We start from the raw sequence: 21,356 nt of genomic DNA, 5'->3' as shown, positions 1-21,356 counted from the left end.
GTTGAATGGAAGTCTGACAACTACAGAATTAAAGAAACCATATCCATTCAGACTGATAAGAGGGGCACAGGATACGGAACAGGTTGGTCCCTCACCCATGTAAGGTGGATAAAATTCAGGAGTGAGAAGTCTTACCCCCACATCAGGCCCCCCAGCTCAGGGTTCCAGTGCCAAGAAGATAAGTCCCCACAACATCTGGCTGCAAAAATCAATGGGGATTGAGTCAGTAGAAGAAACTTCTGGAACCTCAAGCAGTTCTCTTGAAGAACACACACACAGACTCATCTATTCAGACTTGCTCCCTCTGAGCTCCAGAACTGGGGGAGCAGCTTGAAAGGTACCAGTGGCATGCTGGGAGAAACGTGTCTGGCATCAAGGCAAACAGAGGCCTTTGTCCCTTTTCTAAACCTTCCTCTCACAGAGCCACAGAACCAGCATGCTGGTGCCATATCTGAGACTCCAAAAACCTGGCTAACACTGCTTCACCCACCTTGGAGGTCCTCAGAGACTCCTCCCCACCCAACTTATGGACCCACCCATGCTGCTTTTCCCTATGAATGGCGGGTCTTGGCTCAAGCTTCACAACTTCCTAGGTCCTCTCAAACAAGCAACAGCTGGCCTCGGTGAGCCCCAGGCCTGGCACTGTCAGCAGCGAAATTAGATTCACAGCGTGGCTTTGCCTGGGAACTTCCCAAGTCTAACACAAGTGGTAGCCATCTCAGACTGCTTTATAGCTTAGGCAGGGTGGCCCTGGGCAAAACACAGATGGGGGCTCACCTTTGGCCTGCACCACCCAGGAAACCTCGGGGCCAGCACACCCAGTGGACAGCTACAGACGGTGTTGGAGTACAACCAGCCTGTCCCTGCACAATGGATCTTTCATGGAGTGCAAAGGTTGGTGGTAAGTGGTCACAGCCAGTTGTTGCAGCTAACTGACCTGGGTAAATCCTTCCCAATGACAGTGACCAAGTCTCAACTACAAGAGGAGGGTGTAATCAGCCCACACGAAGGGCACACCTCGAGTACCCAGCTTGGGTGATAGGGGAAGCTGTGCCACTAAACCCTACAGAACATCTACTACATTAGGCAACACTACCAAGACATGGAGTCAAAGCCGCTCTACCTAATACACAGAAGCAAACACAGGGAGGCTGCCAAAATGAGAAGACAAAGAAACATGGCCCAAATGAAGGAACAAATCAAAACTCCAGAAAAAGAACTAAATAAAATGGAGATAAGCAATCTATCAGATGAGAGTTCAAAACACTGGTTTTAAGGATACTCAGGGGACTTAGTGACATCCTCAACAGCATAAAAAAGATCAGTCAGAAACAAAGGATACACTAATTGAAATAAGGAACAACTTACAGGGAAACAGCAATAGAGTGAATGAAGCTGAGAATCAAATCAATGATTTGCAACATAAGGAAGAAAAAAAAAACCAATCAGAATGAGAAGAAAAAGGAATCCAAAGAAATGAGGATAATACAGCAGCCTCTGGAACAACTTCAAGCATTCCAACATTCACATGAAAGGATTAGCAGAAGAACAAGAGAAAGAGCAAGATACTGGAAATCTATTTGAAAAAATAATGAAAGAAAACTTCCCTAAGTTGGTGAAGGAAATAGGCATGAAAGTCCAGGAAGCACAAAGAGTTCCAAACAAGATGGATGCGAAGAGGCCCACTCCAAGACACATCATAATTAAAATGCCAAAGGTTAAAGATAAAGAGAGAATCTTAAAAGCAGCAAGAGAAAAGCAATTAGTTGCCTACAAGGGAGTTCCTGTAAGACTGTCAGCTGATTTCTCAAAAGAAACTTTGCAGGCTAGAAGGGATTGGCAAGACATATTCAAAGTCATGAAAAGCAGGGACCTACAGCTGAGATTGCTCTATCCAGCAAAGGTGTCATTTAGAGTTGAAGGCCTGTAAAGAGCTTCTCAGACAAGAAAAAGCAAAAGGAGTTCCTCATCACCAAACCATTATTACGTGAAATGTTAAAGGGACTTATTTAAGAAAAAGATCAAAACTGTGAACAATAAAATGACGATAAATACATGTCTACCAATAATTGAATCTAAAAAGCAAACTAAGCAGACAAGAAAAACAGAATCATGGATACAGAGAATGTTTTGATAGTTGTCAGGTGGGAGGGTTATGTGGGGAAATGGGTGAAGAGATAAGGGGTTTAAAAATTACAAATAGGTAGTTACAGAATAGCCAAGGGGATGTAAAATACAGTATAAGAAATGGAGTAGCCAGAAAACTATATGCTTGACTCATGGACATGAAGAATGGTGGGGGATTGCCTGAGGGAGTGAGAGGTGCTGGGTGGAAGGGAGGAAAGGGGGAAAAATCAGGACAATAGCATAATTAATAAAATATAATTTTAAAAAAGAATAATAGAATAGGAGTTTCCCCTAACAATTTGAAATATCTTTACCATAAATAACTTTTTCCCCCTGGATCGCCACTAAACATTAGTTTGTTCTTGTGATATTATTATAGTTTTAAAAATTGCAGTAGATTCATAAGTTTTAAAATCTCAAATGACAGGCCTTTATTTCCCCAAAATTTTCTTTGTAATTTTCAAATTTTTTCTTCCCTCATGAACATAAAAGTCAAGTTTTACAGTTTAAAAAATCTTTTAGGATTCAAAAATGATTTTAAATAAATGATTCTTGCCTGCCATTATAATGCTTTCAGAAATACCCTGAGTTTTGTACATTTTGTGTTTGGGATTCATATTAGTTTTTTGTTTTGTTTTGTTTTTTAAAAGATTTTATTTATTTATTTTTAGAGAGAAGGGAAGGGAGGGAGAAGGAGAGAGAGAGAAACATCAGTGTGTGGTTGCTTCTTGCACGCCCCACTCTGGGGACCTGGCCCATAACCCAGGCATGTGCCCTGACTTGGAATCAAACTAGCGACCCTTTGATTTGCAGTCCAGCACTCAATCCACTGAGCCACACCAGCCAGGGAGGATTCTTACTAGTTTTCTATTACTATTCTGCTATTCTGCATATTTCTATATATGCAGAGAGCCTGGGTATTAGAATCAGAGAGTTCTGGGCTTGAATCCAGCTCTGCAGTTTACTAGCTGTGTGAACTTGAGCAAGTTAGTCTGCCAGTACAGCTCCCTTTTGTACAGTAGAAATAATAATGCTTACCTCATACAGCCGTTGTGAGTTTTACATTATTCAATTTATTAATCTGTTAATTGAGTTGTTATTATGCTTGCAAGATTACTTTCTGTAAAATTGCTCAGCACAGCCCTGGCCAGTGTGGCCCAGTTGGTTGGAGCATAGTCCCATAGACCAAAAGATAATATGTTTGATTCCTGCTCAGCCACACACCCATGTTTAGATTCCCGGTGGGGGCATGTACAAAAAGGCAATCAATCAATGTTTCTCACACTGATGTTTCTCTCTCTCCCCCTCCTTTCTTCTCTCTCTATGCAATGAAAAGATGTCCTCATGTAAGGATTAAAAAAAATTTTTTAATTGCTTAGCATAAAGTAATTCATTGGCTCAAAGTAATTAATTTAGTGAGAGCCATAATCACTCTTAGGCGTCTTAAAAGATATAGGATATCTGAAGTATTTGCAGATGAAATAACATGATATCTGGCATTTGCTTCAAAATAATCTGGAAGGACAGTGAAAGATATAGCTGAAACAAGATTAGGGTCCACAGAGGTTCTTTATACTACAGTGTCCACTTTTGAATGTTTTAAAATACCCAAAATATAAAGCTTTTTTAATACATCTTTAAAAATTGTTAAAAGTGACAGTAAACATTTGTTATTTCTACGTGGAATATTATGTTTTTATTATTCTCTGGACTTTCCTCTATTTTGTTAAACTTCTAAAAAGGAAAGCTACGAGTGAAGGAGGAAGAAAAAATAAACAATAAGAAAGAAAGAGAAAGAAGACATCGTTGTCTTTGATCATCCTTGCCTGTGTGGTGAAACACAACTGACCCTTCTACTATTTTAACGCCAACTTAAAAATGTAAAACGTTTAAAGAGATTTCAAGTTAATATAAGGAACAATTTTTAATAACTAAAACTATTCACCAGCAGACTGGGCTGTGTAATTTGTTATCAGTCATCCCTGGAAGGAGTTAATTGAGGTTAATTGACCCCTGGGGTCACTTCTATCTCTAATTCTGTAAATCTGGCTTTTAAGTTTAAGTCATTCTTTCCCTTTTGAAACTATTAAGAATGATAACAGTTCCCTATACCTTTATATGGTTGATTGCCAAGTAAAGTTATTCATTTAACAAATATTTATAGGGGTCCAGGAAAGTAGGACAGTATAATTTACAGTGTAGTGAGGGAGACAGTAGAATTACAGGTAGATGACTGAAGAAATAATTACAGTGTAGTATAATAAATGACTGAGCTATGTTCAGAGGTTTTCAGGCACAGAAGGAGCTAACTCTGGGGAATTGAGGGAAGACTTCATAGAAGTGACACATGAGCTGATTCTTTAAAAAACTATAAACAAATCTAGATTTATCATTCACCCTATAGCAACAAAAGTTGCATGGCACATCCATGCAATGAACCTCTGTAGAGATGGATGTTAAATAGAACAAGGAGATTCTCTATTTGTAAAAAATGTGGAACTTCTCTATTTGTAAGTAATATATGGAACCATCTTCAAAAGATAATATTAGGTGAATAAAACCAGGGCATAGGAATATGAACATAAAATGTCTTCACCATTTTTGTGGTAGTATAATTTTTGTTGACTATCTTTTGGAATTTATTTGGCTGCAGATAACAAGACTCTAACAAACAGTAGCTTAAAGAAGTGCAGTGTTTCTCTCAGAAAACAAAATGTCTAGAAATGAGCACATCAGAGCTGACTTGAAGTCATCAGGGACCCAGGCTTCTCCATTGCTCCTGTTTACCATCCTTTGGGTGGGAGCCCTATTTAGGATCCTTAGGTCTCCCCTGTGCCTCTAGGCAGTTGGGCCATATTCCAGACAGCAAGATAGGGAAGCGCAGAAGGCCAAAGATGCACATCAACTGGATTTGTGTCGTGCCCCGCCCCCCCCCCCCTCGTATCAGGAACTCAATAGATTTCTCAGAAACTTTACCTAAGGAACTTCTACTTTCATTCATTGGCCAGACTGAGCTACAAGATCACCTTCTAGCCTCAGGGGAACTTGGGGAGGAGAGTGTTTTTAAGTGAGTGCACTGTCACTACAAATATAATCAAAGGTGTACTGGTAGTGAGGAAGGAAAGAGCGAATAGATAACTAGCAGTGTCTGCTATCCTTATTTCCAAAGCTTAGAATACTAAAAATTTTGGAGAAATGTTGGAAGAAAATGGATCAAAACACAGGAAGTTGTTTAACATACAATTGAAAGAAAGTAATTTGGTGAAAATTCTTGTGAAAACATCAATTAATCCTCTGGGTTATATCCAATGTGGTAATTACTTCCTTACTCTGACTACTTAACATAAGTGGTATTCATCTGTGAGCCTTTTTCATCAAGATTTAGCATAAAAAATACTAAAATGTATATGTATAAAAATGACACGAAGACCTTTATTTAAGATAATTTTTAAAATCTAGTACTTTGAAAGCTTACTAGATTGCCTTAGGTGGCTAAAATAAGAATAAGATAATGAGAAGAAAATATTCCCAGCTTCTTTCATACTGCTTCTCTGCTGTACACAAAATTAGACTCCTGCACAGTATGATCTGGAGTTGTCTATCTGATGATAAAATCTTAGACATTGAGCCCACAGTACTAGGTAGTAGAATTACAGGACAGAATTCAGCATGACCGATCATTTTATTTCAATTTCCTGCAGGAATGTAGGTACCAGTGATAGCAATAATTTGGTTTTTTCTAAACTATTAACTACCAAGTAATTTTTTTAACCCTCAAATCTTAGAATTTTAGAAGTAAATGTATATTTTGGAACTGAAATCCCTTAATCTTAGAACTGGAAGAAACTGTTTTTCCAGTTCCTCTCCTTTCAGCAGTGAGAAGACCAGGGTCTGAGAGTCTAAGGGATTTGCTCACAGTCTGATGTTACAGATGGAATCATAGCTGTTATCTAGATTCCTGACTGGGCTAAATCCCTTGATTTGTTTCTGACCAAATGATTTGGAAACAACTTGATTACTTTTCCCAGTTACTATGAGCAAAAGAGTTAAGTCTGCTCGTAATAAACTTTATCCTAATAAACTACAAAATCCTCTTATGTAGTGCTTAGAACTTAAGGATGACAATGGGACACATTTATGGTGGACTTATACTAGTGTTGGTAATATTGGTGATTTGTCCCCTAACCCATCTGCTGATTTACTATTCATTGGGAAAAGATACATTTTAAATGATCACTGGTCACTATGACACAGTGACTTTGAGTTCCAGCCTTGTCCCTTATAAACAGAATGTTCTTGATCCAGTGTTTAACCTCTCCAGACGTGCTATTATAAATAGCACGAGTAGATACTATAATTGAAAGTTCTTTGTAAATGGTGGGTAAGGCACAGATGAAGGGTTTTCATTTTTATTATCACCATTGTTTTTGTTGTTTCTGGCCATGTGGCTTTTAAAGATTGCTATTTATTTAATGAATGCTGTTTTATGATTACAGATGTCTTTATTAAAGGCTCACATTCATTTTCATCCTTAGGGTAACTCAAAACAACTACAATTTCTTGCTCGCTTGGTTATTACTTTCATAAGCTAAACTGCATGGAAGATTTATCCAATGCTTAATCTATCTTGAGTTTTATACTTGCCCATAATCTCATTGTTCAATTTTTGTGAAATGTAACAATATGGATTTTTATAGTGAATAAGTTTGCAAACTAGAGAACATTTGTAGGGTACTAATAAAATATATTTTTATTCCTTTCTTTTAGTTGCTCTTTTAAAGGATAATTTTAAATGTTAGTTCCTTTTAAAAAAATATTTTCATTAGCTTTTCAGTATATAAGTCAGCATCCTTGCTGATTGGGGGTGGGGGCATGTAAATGAGGTTTAAATCTAAACCATGAATTTATTCTTCTTTTGCATTTAGGATTAAATACAGTAATGTATAAAAGTGCTTAGCTTAATGTCCGGCACAAATTACATCCCCACTTATATTGGAGATGTATTAGATACTAGTAAGGATTCTCAGAAATCCTAAGGTTATAGACGTAGTAAAGTTACACTGAGAACAAAGTGAAGAGAACTGTGAAGGGTGTCCCTCCAGGGGCCAGCTCCTCCGGGAATCCTGGTGACTGGTGAAGTAGAGAATGGGGAATGTTAATAGAGAAGAGAGTTGTCAAGGTCTGGCTACAGGTAGATCACAAAATTCTCTATTAAAAACTTTCTAAGTCTTTTTGCAAGGGTACTTGACTCAGAGTTGCATCAAACCAGCAGCTGTAGTTGCCACAGTTGTCTTCCAGTGCTTTACAATGTTTCCCTCAGCCCAAAACAGTAAAGTCTTCCCTGAGTTCAAAACATTCAGCAAGCAATGGCCAGGCATAGCCATCACAAATGTATACCTGATTTTTATGACATATACGGTAATGCTGTATTAGCTAGTGGAGACACCATATGGACATATACAGCAATACAAATTGGAATGCAATGGGACCTGTCCCTTTTTGGCAGAGTTACCCAAAGGAATGAAGAGGTCAGTAATCATCTCAGCTGATACAATAGTGAGTTGTTTTAAAACCCACTCATAACTGATGCCAAGTAAAAGGGCTGTGTGCCCATTAAAATACAGCATGATTAAAGAAATAAAGTGCATTTGAAACCTTCCAAAAAAAGCAACAAACTTCAAAATGCCAAGTGAAATAAGTCATACTGTAGAGAAAGACAAATACCATATGATCTCACTTACATGTAGAGTCTAAAAACAACAAAACAACAAAAAACCTGAACTCACAGATACAGAGAATAGATTTGTGGGTGTCAGAGGAGAGGGGCGTAGGAGGTAGGTGAAATGGGCACAGGTTGTTGAAAGGTACAAACTCTAGTTATAAAATAAATAGATCATGGGAATAGATCATGTTCTGCAGCATAGTGATAATGGTTACAAATGCTGCGTTGTATATTTAAAAGTTGCTAAGGGAGTAGATCTTAAAAGTTCTTATCAGAAGAAAAAATATGTGTAACTGTGTGGTGATAGATGTTGACTAGGCTTATTGGGGTGATCATTTTATAATATATATGTTGAATCATTATGCTATATACCTGTAACTAATAAAATGTTACATGTCATTTATTCCTCAATTAAATGAAGTTATTAAAAAGAAACAACCTAAAATAGACTGATCTATAAATATTTTATTGTTGAAAACTGAAGTCTGGTATTATGATAAGAAACAGTATTCTTGACATTCTGACAAGTCTTCCCTTTATGTTTTAGTCAAAGAAGCTTGGCAGAGATCACAGAACTTATCCACACTGCGCTCCTTGTACATCGTGGAATAGTAAATTTAAATGAATTGCAGTCTTCTGATGGGCCACTGAAAGACATGCATTTTGGCAATAAAATAGCTATCTTGAGTGGAGACTTTCTTCTAGCAAATGCCTGCAACGGACTGGCGCTGCTACAGAACACCAAGGTAAAACTGGGCAGAGTTTGCTTGTGTCTGAGTGGCCTTTGGGCGACTCTGGGTTGACTGCAGAAGCCACGAAGGTTTATGGGCGCTGCAGCCGCAACTCCCCAAATGTGGAAGCTCAGCGAAGTTGTGATGATGATGGTGGTGGTGGTGGTGATGGCAGTGTTGACACCAGATAAAACTGGTAAATGCCAGGAAAGAGTTTTGAAATTATTCTTTTTTTTTCTGATTACAGACGAAATTACTTGTTAATTATAAGATAGTGTTAAATATTCAATATAAAGAAGATATAAATTAATCTCACTATCCAGAGATAGTCACTGTTCGTTAATATTTTCATGTATTTTCTCTATGTCTCTTTTATTTATTTCCTCATACCTTTATATGTGTGGATTTTTTAGTAACATAGGTAAAGACTTGCATGTATAAAGAATTTTTTAATCCTGCCTATTTTTGCCCACTTCTTATTATGATGCGGGCATTTTCATATTATTAACTTTTTCATTAACTTTTTAATGGCTGCACAATATGTAACTATTTAGATGTAATATTTATTTAACAAAGTTCTCATTTTTGGACATTTAGATTTTTTCTAATTTTTACTATCATAAATAGATCTTCGGTAAATATCTTTACATATCCATTTTTCTCATTCCAGGTTATTTGTTTAAGATAAATACTTAGAAGTGATTCAGAGGGTTTAAACATTTTTAGTACTCTTGCTACATATTACCAAGCTGCTTTCTAGAAAAATTTAGAGGTATTTCTTATATATCAGTTAGGATTAGGTGTGACTATAAAATGACAGTGGCTAAAACAAGATAGGAGATTTTTTTTCTCTTGTAAAAGCATCCAGGAGTAGTAGGTAGTCCCAGTTGGACTTGATGATTTGACATGATGCAAAGTCAGGAATGCAAGCTGCCTCTTCCTGCTCGCCAGCCTTGTCTTACTACCTTATATCCCAAGATAGTTGCCATTGTGTTCTCTCACTCCAGTAAATAGGAAGAGGAGAAGGAAGGGCAGAGAAGGGCAGATCTTCTTCCCTTGAAGGTCAAGCGAGTATACATCCTGGTTTGCCAAGGTCAGTCTCAGTGTAAATTTGCTATCCCAGAATCCCATCTGACTTAGCATTTTTCCTGGATTTTTTATTTTTTAACAGAGAGTAATCATTAATAATTACATTAAAATAAATCAGCATTGATTTATTCTAGATCTTTCTAGCTCTCCACTTTACATTTCCAGCCTCTGCCTCAATTTTTTTTTTTTTTTAGTGTAGTATGTGAATCCCATGTACACTGGATAGCTCTGTTAAGGTGTAACACTAAACCTGAAAGATAACCAACAATAACTCATCTCTTTTCCCAACACTTTCAGCTACCTCCAGTTAAGGACACAATGCAGGGCAATTACTGATAGTGAATAACTTGGGACAGTGATAGGAGAAGCATTTGACACTGCTACCCTACTGGCCACTTGGTGTATCATCCAGTATACTGTGGCCCATGCATGGCATTGAAGAACCACAAAATCATCAGGTACCAGTCCAAAAACTCAATGGGAAACAAAGTAAGTTAGAGGTTTGGCATCCATGAAATATGTATGGGAAGTCAAAGCTGTGTACAGTAAAGAGTAGATTGAGCGTGCTTGCTTGTATAATGTAAAGATATGACTACCCATATTTTGCAGTGTATATACTTTTTGCCCAGATTTTTGAGGGGAAAAGTAAGGATATGCCTTATCCATGGGTAGTACTAATTCCATAAATACATAAATGTTTTTCATTCTTTTTTTTATGCTTGTGCATTAAAAGTGTAACTCTAAAAAGCAATTATGATATCTATATGCAAAATAATACACTGGAATATGATAATCGATTTTGTTTCTAAATATAAATAAATAAACAATTGAATTAAAAAATTAAAATGAAAGTCTTTTTTTCCTGAAAGTTTGGGCCAAAAACATGGGTGTGCATTATACACAGCAAAATATGGTATTTGATAATAAGGCAACAACTTGTTTTTGCTTTGGCAGCAGTAAGCTCAAAAAATAAAAGTATATATTTCATTTAAAAAAAATACTAGATTGTCGTTTCTCGAGAGAGTTGATAAGGAATGTATAACTTGCACAAAATGTTTGTTGACATTTACTATCCACTGTGGTGGCCATAGTGGTATCACTGAACTCATGAAAACATAACAAGAGTCAAGTCTGCTGAAAAAGTGTCAGGTTCTACTTCCAAAGCCAGGGGTTACTTTAGGAAGAATTCTGAAAATGATGATCTAACATATGCAGCTGCAAAAGGTACATATGTATGCCACTCTGTGAAGTCTAACTTTTATTTAGATAAATGACTGTTCTTCTAAATTAATTTTACTCCCTTTCAACTTCAAGTTTTTTAATGCACATAGGAAAAGGGAATCAATAGCTTTATGTTTTTTAGATTCATTGGTAGAAGAACTTTGCAAATCGTTAAATAATTCTAGTTTTAGTTGAGTGTCATCTAGTACTTAAAGTAATTAAATTATTTTAGTTAACTCTAAAAACATTTGTTTTCTCTATCCATTCATGAAATGAAGGTAAAACTTTTGGAAGTATATTCTACCAGAGGTGAAGCCATTTTAAGTAAAATTGGAAGTTCAATTTAAGACTTCAACATCGAAGATAAAATTATTAGTTTGTAATAATAAAAGTACAAATTTTGTTGAAGTGCACACAGTGTTGTGGTAAAAACAATGTTCTAACTACATTGAGAAACCTTTGGAATAGTTGGATTTGGTTGTGGCATACCCATAATGCATAATGGCATCCAAACAAGTGTCAACGTTCTACTAATTGAAATAGAAGCTTTGTTATAAAAATGTGCAAATATCTTTATGGTCAGAGTCTCTGGACTGTAAGATTCGGGGGGTATGGCTGCTGCTGAATACAAAAACCTGCCCCAGCGCAGCAGTATGTGCCTTCTCCCTTTGTTGCCGTCATCAGTCAAACTTTAGGAATCTTTATATGCAGCAATGCTATTGAATTTTGTCATGAGTTATTAAAATTTTGGTGGCATTTTGATCAAAATCAATTGGAAATCTTATATCGAATTCAAGAAATGGAACACCAAATTAGAGAATTACAATGAATAAAAAGCTTCCATTGGGATTTTTCCATACAAAAGAAAGAAAGGAATGGAACAAAATAAATAGTAAGAATTAAAATGCTACACGAGATTAAAATTTGCATTTCCGTAATTATGATTTGGAGTCTCTTACCTGGCAGGAAGAATCTTTTGGTAGCACTCCTATTTTGAATGAATTCTACATTACACATGAATGAAATTAAATTGAGTACCATATTTTTAAAATTACATTTTTCAGAAAAATGCCAGTGACACAATATTAGAGAAGGATATGACTGAGAAATGGATTAAATTATGTGAATGTGTACCAAGAATAATTATTTTACTGGCTATTTTTTATATTCAGCTCACCAATAAGAAGTTCTTTTTTATTTTGTTTTACTGTATATGAATGTTATTTTTATTTCTTTTGAAATTTTATTTTTGCAAATAGTTTTCAATCACAACTAGTTGACAAGTCCACCAATATAATAAAGTCAGTTATTATTTAATAAGTATGCATTTCAAAAAGTATAACATTTTAATAACTTTACCACACTCTTTTACTCTCAAATTTCCCAGTTTGGATGATAAATGATATAATGTCAACACTTTAAAGACATTTCTAAGAAATTATTCAAGATCCTTCTGCTTAAATTTTATTGTTAGAATTTAATGATACAGGCACACCCAGCTATATGGGAGGCTAGGAAATGTAAACATTATTGTGGGTAGCCATGTATCTGGCCAAAAATCTAGAAGATACAGGGAGAAGAGATAATAGGAGACAAGTAGCTTTCTGTCCTATGTGCCCATGACACTTGTGGCTAGCACATATTTTTCATGAAAGAGACCTGCTGGGTTTTAGGGAGAAAATAGAACAGAACCTTTAATACAGTTTATATTTACATGAAAATTAAGCTAAAGAAAGAAATGAATCACTGTATAAATGTCCCTCCAGAGATTTATTACCATTTTGGCATTCCTTTTCTTCTTATTCACTGTCAAACTACTCTATTTTCTATGTGTACAGTACACTTTGATGGGTCTCATTTAAATTCTCTCCTTTACTGGAAGTTACACGTTAGTGGTTAGTGGAAGGTTGAGTGATCTGTTGTCCCTGAAAGCCGCTCTCTGACTCCATCATCCATCTTCCCTCTTTACCATACCTGCTGTAGCCAGTGATGAACTTTGAGTCTTGGAGAAGGAGGAGGTCTCAGAAAGTCTGGTCCTGGCTGGTGTGGCTCAGTGGATTGAGTGCTGGTCTGCAAACCAAAGGGTCGCCGGTTCTATTCCCAGTCAGGGCACATGCCTGGGTTGTGGGTCAGGTCCCCAGTAGGAGGCATGCGAGAATCAACCACACACTGATGTTTCTCTCCCTCTCTTTCTCCCTCATTTCCCCTCTCTAAAAATAAATAAATAAAATCTTCAAATAAAAATCCATTTCTCAGTGCAGGTCTGGTCTAGTTTCTGGGTGCCTTGAACTGCACGTGACTAGCTCTAGCCACAAACACTGGCCACTCATGGACTAGACCCACATACCTGAGTGAAAGAGAGATTCTGGACAGGGTAACTAGGTCCACATTTTAGTAATTAGTCTTCAGCCTTGCCCCTGCCTTAAAGAAACCAAAGCTTATTGCCTTTGGATAAATTTCTGATTTCTCTAATCATCAATTTTAACTTACTTTAAGCTATTCTGACAAAATATTATGTAAGGTGAAGATGGTGGTATTAAGTATAAATGTAACCATGCTATAATGACACAAACAAGTATTTACTTGCTTTAACCACTTCACTTTATGGGAATAATATTTAGTGTGTTCCTTTTTCTTGGCTAGCTTGTATCATTCACACATTCTTTCTTTCAGCCTGGTTCAAGTTTAGAGAAAATGGAGACTTTACTCCCATCAAAATCAAATCAGATTCACAGCCTGTGAAATCCACTCTTGGTGTTTTGCATTCAGATGCATCACTATAAATGTTCCAGAATCTAAGACCTCCACCATCTGCTACTGGGTTTCAGTAGCACTACTTGATTAACAAAAAACAAAAACAAAAAACAAAACTTAACATATGCAAGCAACAGTTCAGCCTGTAGTTTCTCCTTGAAATAAGAACTACCAGGCATTTACTGCCCCTTCAGTGAGTCCTGTGTCTTCGTGGTAGATTTGCATTTTATTGACCTTTGTCTGGTGAGGAATTTTCTTTTCTTTTTTTTTTTTTTTCCCATGGGTATTTTTTAAAATTTGATAGTTACGTGCTGACTTGAAGCTTTTATTCTATTCTGTGCAACTCTCCCGTTTATCCAAAATATGGATCTTTTTCACCTTTTTCTCCAAGAGGGCATTGAAGGCTCTGTAATGTCCATTTCAAAAGAAGCTTCATTGGCTCACTTTTGATCAAAGACCTTGAGTATCATGTCCATCAGGTGTCTGTCACGGATCTTCTATAACTCTAGGCTTTTAGTAGCCCTCTTTTAATCATAAAAGATGATTTCTAAATCATTTGAAAAGTATTTTAAACTGAGGGTATTGTAAGGAGTAACCAGAGTGCCTGAAAGTCAAGAATTCTCTTTGATAAAGCAAATCTTCGATATTCAAAACCAGCTCTTTTCATTTAAATACTTGGCAGTATTCCCATCAGAGTATTTTTTTAAGGAAAGTAAAGTTATATCTCAGTTATTTTATTATATCTCAGTTATCTTATTAAATGAGTTCCCAGAAGCTTAAGTTGATTGAGTATAACACTAACTGTTAATAGGGTTTTTGGAGAGGAAGAGAGAAGGTGGTGATAAATATTTCTTTGGAGCAGCATTAAGTTTTCTTAAGTTCTCTATATATAGTTAATGTCTTGGTAAACTTAGATTTCTACTAAATGATGTTTTAATTTTCTTTTACAAAAAGGGAATATTGTCAGCAATAGCAATGTAAATAGAGACCACAGCAGTGAGTGAGCAGGAGAACTTAATACGGAATTTCTGTGTATATACAATAGTATGTCAGTAGTTTTTTTTCAGTGACAGCCTGCTTTTTCTTTGATGGTGTGTATTTAACTTGGTAATTAGAGCTAGCATATTTGTAGCAACTTTAATTTTTTATGACTTCCATCAATATTCCATTTTCTTGTGCTATTGGAGTCTTGTCTGAATTTCTATATTATATGTGTATTTCTGTACTTCTCCTGGGACAGACTATTAGATGAAGTGTTCTGCAGTCATATGAAACTCAGAGCTTTTTTATAATTGTCAAGGGTAAAATTAGCAAAGTCAATTATTCTCCCTATGGCTTTTCCCTGAAGATATTAGGGGTCTTTGAGGTAATTGCCTTAGGTAACACTTAGATTTTTAAATATCTCTAAGTATAGAAATTGGTATATTAATCCTCCGGTAATTGTCTTTTATTATAACTGTAGTCATACAAGTGTGAATTAACAAGATTTTAGATTCAAGAGTGAATTTTAAAATTAATGCTTGGGTTTTCATTCATTTTCAGTTATGGAACCTAAGCGCAACTTTTTATTTTGGTACTTCATTGTCTAAAGACCCTGGTCTAAGAGACCTAAGAATGCCTCTTTTTAAGCCATAAATTCCATGACCATTGAAATAAGTTGCTCTATATTATATTCATGTAGAATATCACTGAATGCTGAAATGATAGGGTCAGAACCTAAAATTTAAGTGCTTGAGCATCAAGCTATTAGTGAGGCATGCTTAATAATTGGAAGGAAATTATGAAATGGAAAAGCACTATAATTTAGAAATCTGGCTGCCCATTACAGGTTTTTCCTGGTCCCTGTGTTTATTTGTAGACTGGAATTGTATTTTAGGATTAAGCCACAGTGCAGATAAGACTGTGGATTACTACTTGTCATCTTATTTTTTAAAGAAACACTGTTTTATTTTACATATGTAGTGATAACTCTAGTAGTTAAAGAATTGAATTTACAAGTGTTATTTTTTTATCTTTATAGTCTTTTTCATTTAATGGACCTAGCCACTATATCACTGTACATCAGATGAGAAACTATGAGTCAGCCTGAATCTTCTCTGAACACTCAGAACATTATCATGATATCACTATTAAGCATCAGTGATTTATATTTCAAAATAACCAGTGGCACAGATGTACTCCTCACATAGCTGATGTATTTCCTTATGTTAACTTTGTTTTCCTAAAGGCATAAATATGTTGTTTACAAGGAAGAACTTTGTTTGTATAAATATGCTCATTTTATACATGTAAATCACCTCCTTTTATACCATCTATATATTTTTAATAAAGAGACTGCTGTTGGTTATTTGATGTTTTTCTTATCTGTTAATTTTATTTTCCAACTCATGTTGAAAACCAAAACCTAAAAACATGCTATATTATATGAAATTTAACTTTTTCTTTATCATAGTCATTTAAAATAGGCATTATTGTGACCTTACATGTTTATAGTCTTATCTGCACTATTTTACTTGTGGAAATTATTGAATTAATATCTTTTAGCAACCCTAGTTGGACTCCTAAGATTAATGCTCTTTTCTACATGTAACCCACTCAAGTGTAGATTTTCATGACTAGAGTAAATGTGGTACAGAAGGTAGGTGGGGTGTTATATATTGTAACAACAAAGAAAACTATTTCCATGTCAAGTAAATAGAAAAACCAAAACACTATTATTATAAAATTACAATTTCAAAATCCCCAAACTAATTTTTCCATAGCTTTTTCTTATCAAGTGTTTATATAGCCCCATATTAAACTGGCACTATATTGTCTGAGCCTAATTCCTTGATCTTTAACGTGAAAGTGATAATGCCCTGGCTGGTGTGGCTCAGTGGATTGGACTCTGATCTGCAAACAAAAATGTTGCTGGTTTGATTCTCAGTCAGGGCACATGCCTGGGTTGCTGGCCACTAAGCGAGGCAACAGATCCGTGTATTTTCTTGAATATTGATGTTTCTCTCCCTCTCTCCCTCCCTTCCCCTCTCTAAAAATAAGTAAAATGTTTTAAAGTAAAAGTGATAAGCGATTACCTTTTGAGAAGTGTACGAGAAGATAAAATATTATGTTCTTTTACATTTTATCTCATTAAAATCTTGAACTTTGCCCTTTTGGTGCCATAAAACTATGGAACAAAGCATCTTTTTGGCATAGGAAGGTCAGATGCCATCATGCAGCATGGATATGGATACTTCTGAGTGTCTATGTTAAACGTCAGTGACAAGGAAGAAGAGCAAGAAAAGCATTTCTTCCATATGCTTGACATTCATAGAAGCCCATTTTTGAAGAAAAAAAAAGTCTGTATTCAAGAAAAATACATCCTGTGAAAAATGGGTGGATAGGAATCCCACACCATGGTTGGCTATGAGAGATAGAAATATATTGATGATAGCAATTTTACAGCACACTCAGCAACCTCAATTTTTCTAAATCCCTTTTTCTACTTTCCAGAAATAAAATGAGTAAAAACCAGCTTTTTTTTTTTTTGCCTTTATTTTCCTGACATAAATTTTACTTCTCCAAAGCCAAAAGTTCATTTTCCTGCTTGAATTTTTCAGTACTCTTCTTTTGCCTTTCTAACGATTTGACTCCAGGAACTTCCTGAGTTAGTTTACAAACATACAGGGCAGATAAACAGCTCACTCCTTCCTCTGCATCCTAAGCAGCCTGACCTCATGTCTTCTCCACCCATCCTTTCTTCACGCAGGTAGAATTGTACACAGTGCCCTTTCTTTGTCTCTTACTGTTCACAACTCAGTTGATTTCAACTTTTTTTTTTCTGTTTTTTTCATCCCTTCTCTTACCTGTTATTCAGAAAAATCACCATCTACCTTTTGCCTTTTCTTTTCTCCTTTCAAGAGGAAAAATAAACCAAGAAACTTTACAAGGAGTTTAGAGCTTGATATACAGAGTGAAGCTTCGTATACTCTTGTGGTCAGAAAAAGGAAAATTATGCAATTAGAAATACAGTAGGCATAAGATAGAACCAGTTCCTTTACCATGATCCTCTTATTAAACCAAATTTACCTGTAACCATCAATATTTAAAGATAATTTTTAAAACATTTCCTATTTAGTTTTGTTTTCCTGCTTTGCTTAACTGCAAGCATTGGACGATTGTGGTTTCCTAGTGTGTTTTTAATTATAAGTATATGGTACTTTTAATGTATGGGCTAACCAAGCTTTTGTGGGCTATCCTGGTGACTTAACCACCATTTATAACCTTGTATATTGGAAAAATGTGGTATGAGCTCCAAACAACTGACTTACAGATGAAATTCTAAAATGCAGTGCATTTGTAATCTGGTTCCTCCTGTATGAGATTAATACTGAATTTGAACATCATGAGCAAAATAAAATTTAAGAGCATCCAAAAAGATTCCTATGACTACTTTTGATTAGTAGCCCACACATAGCTCAGTTGTATTGATAAAATTCTGGTTTTAGCCTTTCCATCATTTTCTTGAGTCATCAGAGTTGTAAATTCTCAATTTAAAAAAAAAAATCACTCTAAACTAAAGTTGGCTTATGAGGCCTTAACCCAGGAGCAAATTTTATTTATTTAGCAATAGTGATTGGGGAAGAGTCCTTTTCTGGCAGCTAATGACCTGCTGGAGGACTTATGTGCCCAAGGCAAAGCTGAAGGCCATTAGCCCAACAGGTCATTAACTGACAAATGCCTGACCCTGAGGTCATTTCTGATATTGTAAACTGTGAAAACATTAAAGTGGGTTTGTTGGAAAGCATAGCTCTGCCAAAGAAATTTCTTTGTAAGCATTTTGGAGAAATGCATTGAATTGTTTATTATTCATGGGGCTTAATTGTCTTTATTTGGGACCATTTTCGCTGTGCATAGTAAGTCAGTCATCAGTAAATACCAAAACTATACTTTATGTCCAGTCTTTAGTTTTTTTAAAGGACAGTTCCCCTCTTTAGAATAGCAGATCAACTATTTCATTACCAAGCAACTTCAGCTATGCTCTTGTGAATTACTTATGTTTTCATAATGTGGTAAGCTATGTAGGCATTTAGTTATTTTATGCTCCTCAGAGATGACATGTAAAGCTACTAAGAGAAGTGGACAGAGCCCTGAGTTAGAAGTCTGTGTACTTAATTCCCATCTCTGGCTTTTTAAAAAAAATTATCTATTTTACATTGGATAATTCATTTTACCTCTCCAAATTTCAGGTTCAGTTCTTTTTTTCCAGACTATTTATCTAATGTCTTAATTACCCCACTTTACAAATTAAAGTAGAAACCTCATAATGGTAGAATATTTAATATGTATTAAAATTGCTACCAAACATTTTAAAATAGTATTAACACATTTTTTGAATGCTTACTATGTAATAGGCACTGTTGTAAGTGCTTTATGCGCATAAACCCATTTAATCACTTCTGAGATTCAGGAAAGGGTTAAGTAATTCCTTCTCTGTACTGCTGCGACTAAATGATAGAGCTGCTGTCTAAATCCAGGCAATTTGGCTCCAAAACCCTCATGCTTAACTAAAGTAGAAAACTAACAAGCCAACAAAGGACCATGATAACTTTTCTGCCAGCAATTTTGCAGTTACCAATCCTGGAATTTATATCGTAAACAACTAGTAGTTTTTAAATAGTGGAATAAGTATTTCAATACAAGCATCAATAGGGGCTTTAGAAAACATTTAGAGAAATAACTTAACCAAAGGCAACTTATTTTCTTAGTTTTCTCATCTGTAAAATAAAGGCAGCATTATCTTCATCTCCTGTATCCTTGCTCCAATATTCTGTAATTCTGAGTGTTGTAGGAAAGGGTCTAAACTTAAACCACATAACCATATCCTGAAAAAGGCATGAAATATGAAGGAATAAAAAAAGATCAAGAAAAGCTGTTTATAAAATAGAGATATAATAGAGAAATTTTTAGAATGTAGTACCAGTAGGGCCAACTTATTTTTAGAATTACATTGAATTACACATTTTAGAGAGCTGTGGATGTATTTAGAAGAAATACAATTACAGTTTTAGACAAGATGCATGGATTTTAATGCATATGATTCATGTTTTAATTTCTGTGGCTGCCTTTGAAGTACAAACTTTAGGATGTCTCTAAATTACAAATATCTGCCTTTTAGTGTGGCCCAATTTAAAGGGAACTGGTTGAGCTGAAAAGTGACTTACGGTCCCCAAAGACATGGCATCCTTGGAATTTTCAAGATGTCTGTGTGAATCCTGTGAAAATCCTGAAATTTTTAATTCTTTATCCCAGTGTGGTCTATGCCAATTGTTTTTGTAAATCTTGAAGGATAAAAGCCAAAAGTCAACATCAGTAATATAAACCAACAAGATTGATATGTACCTAACAGAATAAACTCCATAGTACCCAAGTATGATTCTGTTTCATCCCGCTTCCTGCCTCGATTTACACTCAGTTAATTTACATGCTTTGATATAAAATGATAAAGAAATTAATACCTTTTCAGACACTTCAGAATAACATGTTTGCTTGCCAAAAATTTGGGACTTCATGTGCAATTAAGGTGGTTAATCAATGTATGAGCTATGCATGACATATATCAGCATAATGTAAGATAATGTTTCAAACCACGGATTACATCATGTTTATTGGTGGGTGGTGAAATCAATTTAGCAAATCTCTATGAACACTTTTTTAATGGAATACAATAGAAAATAGAGGGATAATAAAACTTTTGTTTTATGAAACTTCATTTTTATATGTATGTATGTACTTTGTCATGATGTAGAATATAGTTATTGTGGGTTGCAATTTTAAAATTTTGGAAGTCGATACTATTAGGCAGTGTTCTTGCCAGCAGCATCTGTTCAGTTGAATGAAATACTGTACTATGATGTTTCATATTGTATACTGTAATATGAAGTTCCACATTGTGAACTTGTGTTTCTCAAGGTTAACTTTTAGGTAAAATCACACTTGGAAAAAAGCATCATTGGAAAAAATGGAGATTATCAGCCACATGGGAAAAAGTGAGCAGATCAGTGAAATGGCAGATAAAATTGTCTAAGAGAAAGTTGGGTCAGAACAAGGTGCACTGTATAATGCGACTAAGTAAAGAACATACTAATGTGGAACATACTTCATGTGCATCGGTTTCCATATAGAAGTTGGAAAATCAAAATCTAACTGTTGTATGATAATATCTGAATTACTTTTCTTGTTTCATGTCTAAGCATTCAGTTCTCAGCTACTATTTACAGTTTTTGTAATAATACTAGATACTTAACACAACTAGCATTTTTTTAACCTATGAGAAAACATCTTCTCCTTTATTTCTTATGAAAAGTTAATCTTGATTTAAGCATTCTAAGTTATCTGCCACTTTTTCCGTGGAACTAATCATTATTTAAATAAATAAATGATTATTTATCATTGTTTAGTGATAAGCAGAAGGCCAAGAACCATGCACCTTTATTCAGCAGGTGGCCAAATTGTTGGACTACTTTTTTACTGTTAGTAAAAGAAATCCACATTTTTGGCTAATTATTTCTTAACAGCTTTTATGAATAAAAAAATGTATACAGCTGCACATTTAGTTATTTCTGATCATGGGGCTTACTGTTAAAGCACAGACATCTCTTACCTAGACAAGCACATAGAGGCCCAAGAATGAATAGGGCTGGCCCGAGGTCATGCAGCTTACCTGTGTAGTA

At 35.4% G+C, this 21,356-nt stretch overlaps 1 protein-coding gene across 2 annotated transcripts in view; it reads left to right on the top strand.

Annotated features, from left to right (window-relative positions):
- Positions 1-21,356, top strand: part of PDSS2 (decaprenyl diphosphate synthase subunit 2) — a 249,313-nt gene that overhangs the window by 133,608 nt on the left and 94,349 nt on the right. For both annotated transcript variants that reach the window (XM_054569790.1, XM_054569788.1), the window contains exon 3: positions 8,397-8,595. In XM_054569790.1, the coding sequence (XP_054425765.1) occupies positions 8,397-8,595 (199 nt within the window). The remainder of the gene's footprint in view (positions 1-8,396; positions 8,596-21,356) is intronic.

This window comes from Pteronotus mesoamericanus, unplaced genomic scaffold, assembly GCF_021234165.1.
Source record: "Pteronotus mesoamericanus isolate MK-2021 breed Mesoamerican mustached bat unplaced genomic scaffold, CSHL_Meso_final contig_20, whole genome shotgun sequence".
Taxonomy (NCBI): Eukaryota; Metazoa; Chordata; class Mammalia; order Chiroptera; family Mormoopidae; genus Pteronotus; species Pteronotus mesoamericanus.
Note: the sequence above shows the minus strand (reverse complement) of the source record. Positions and strands in the feature narration are given on the sequence as shown.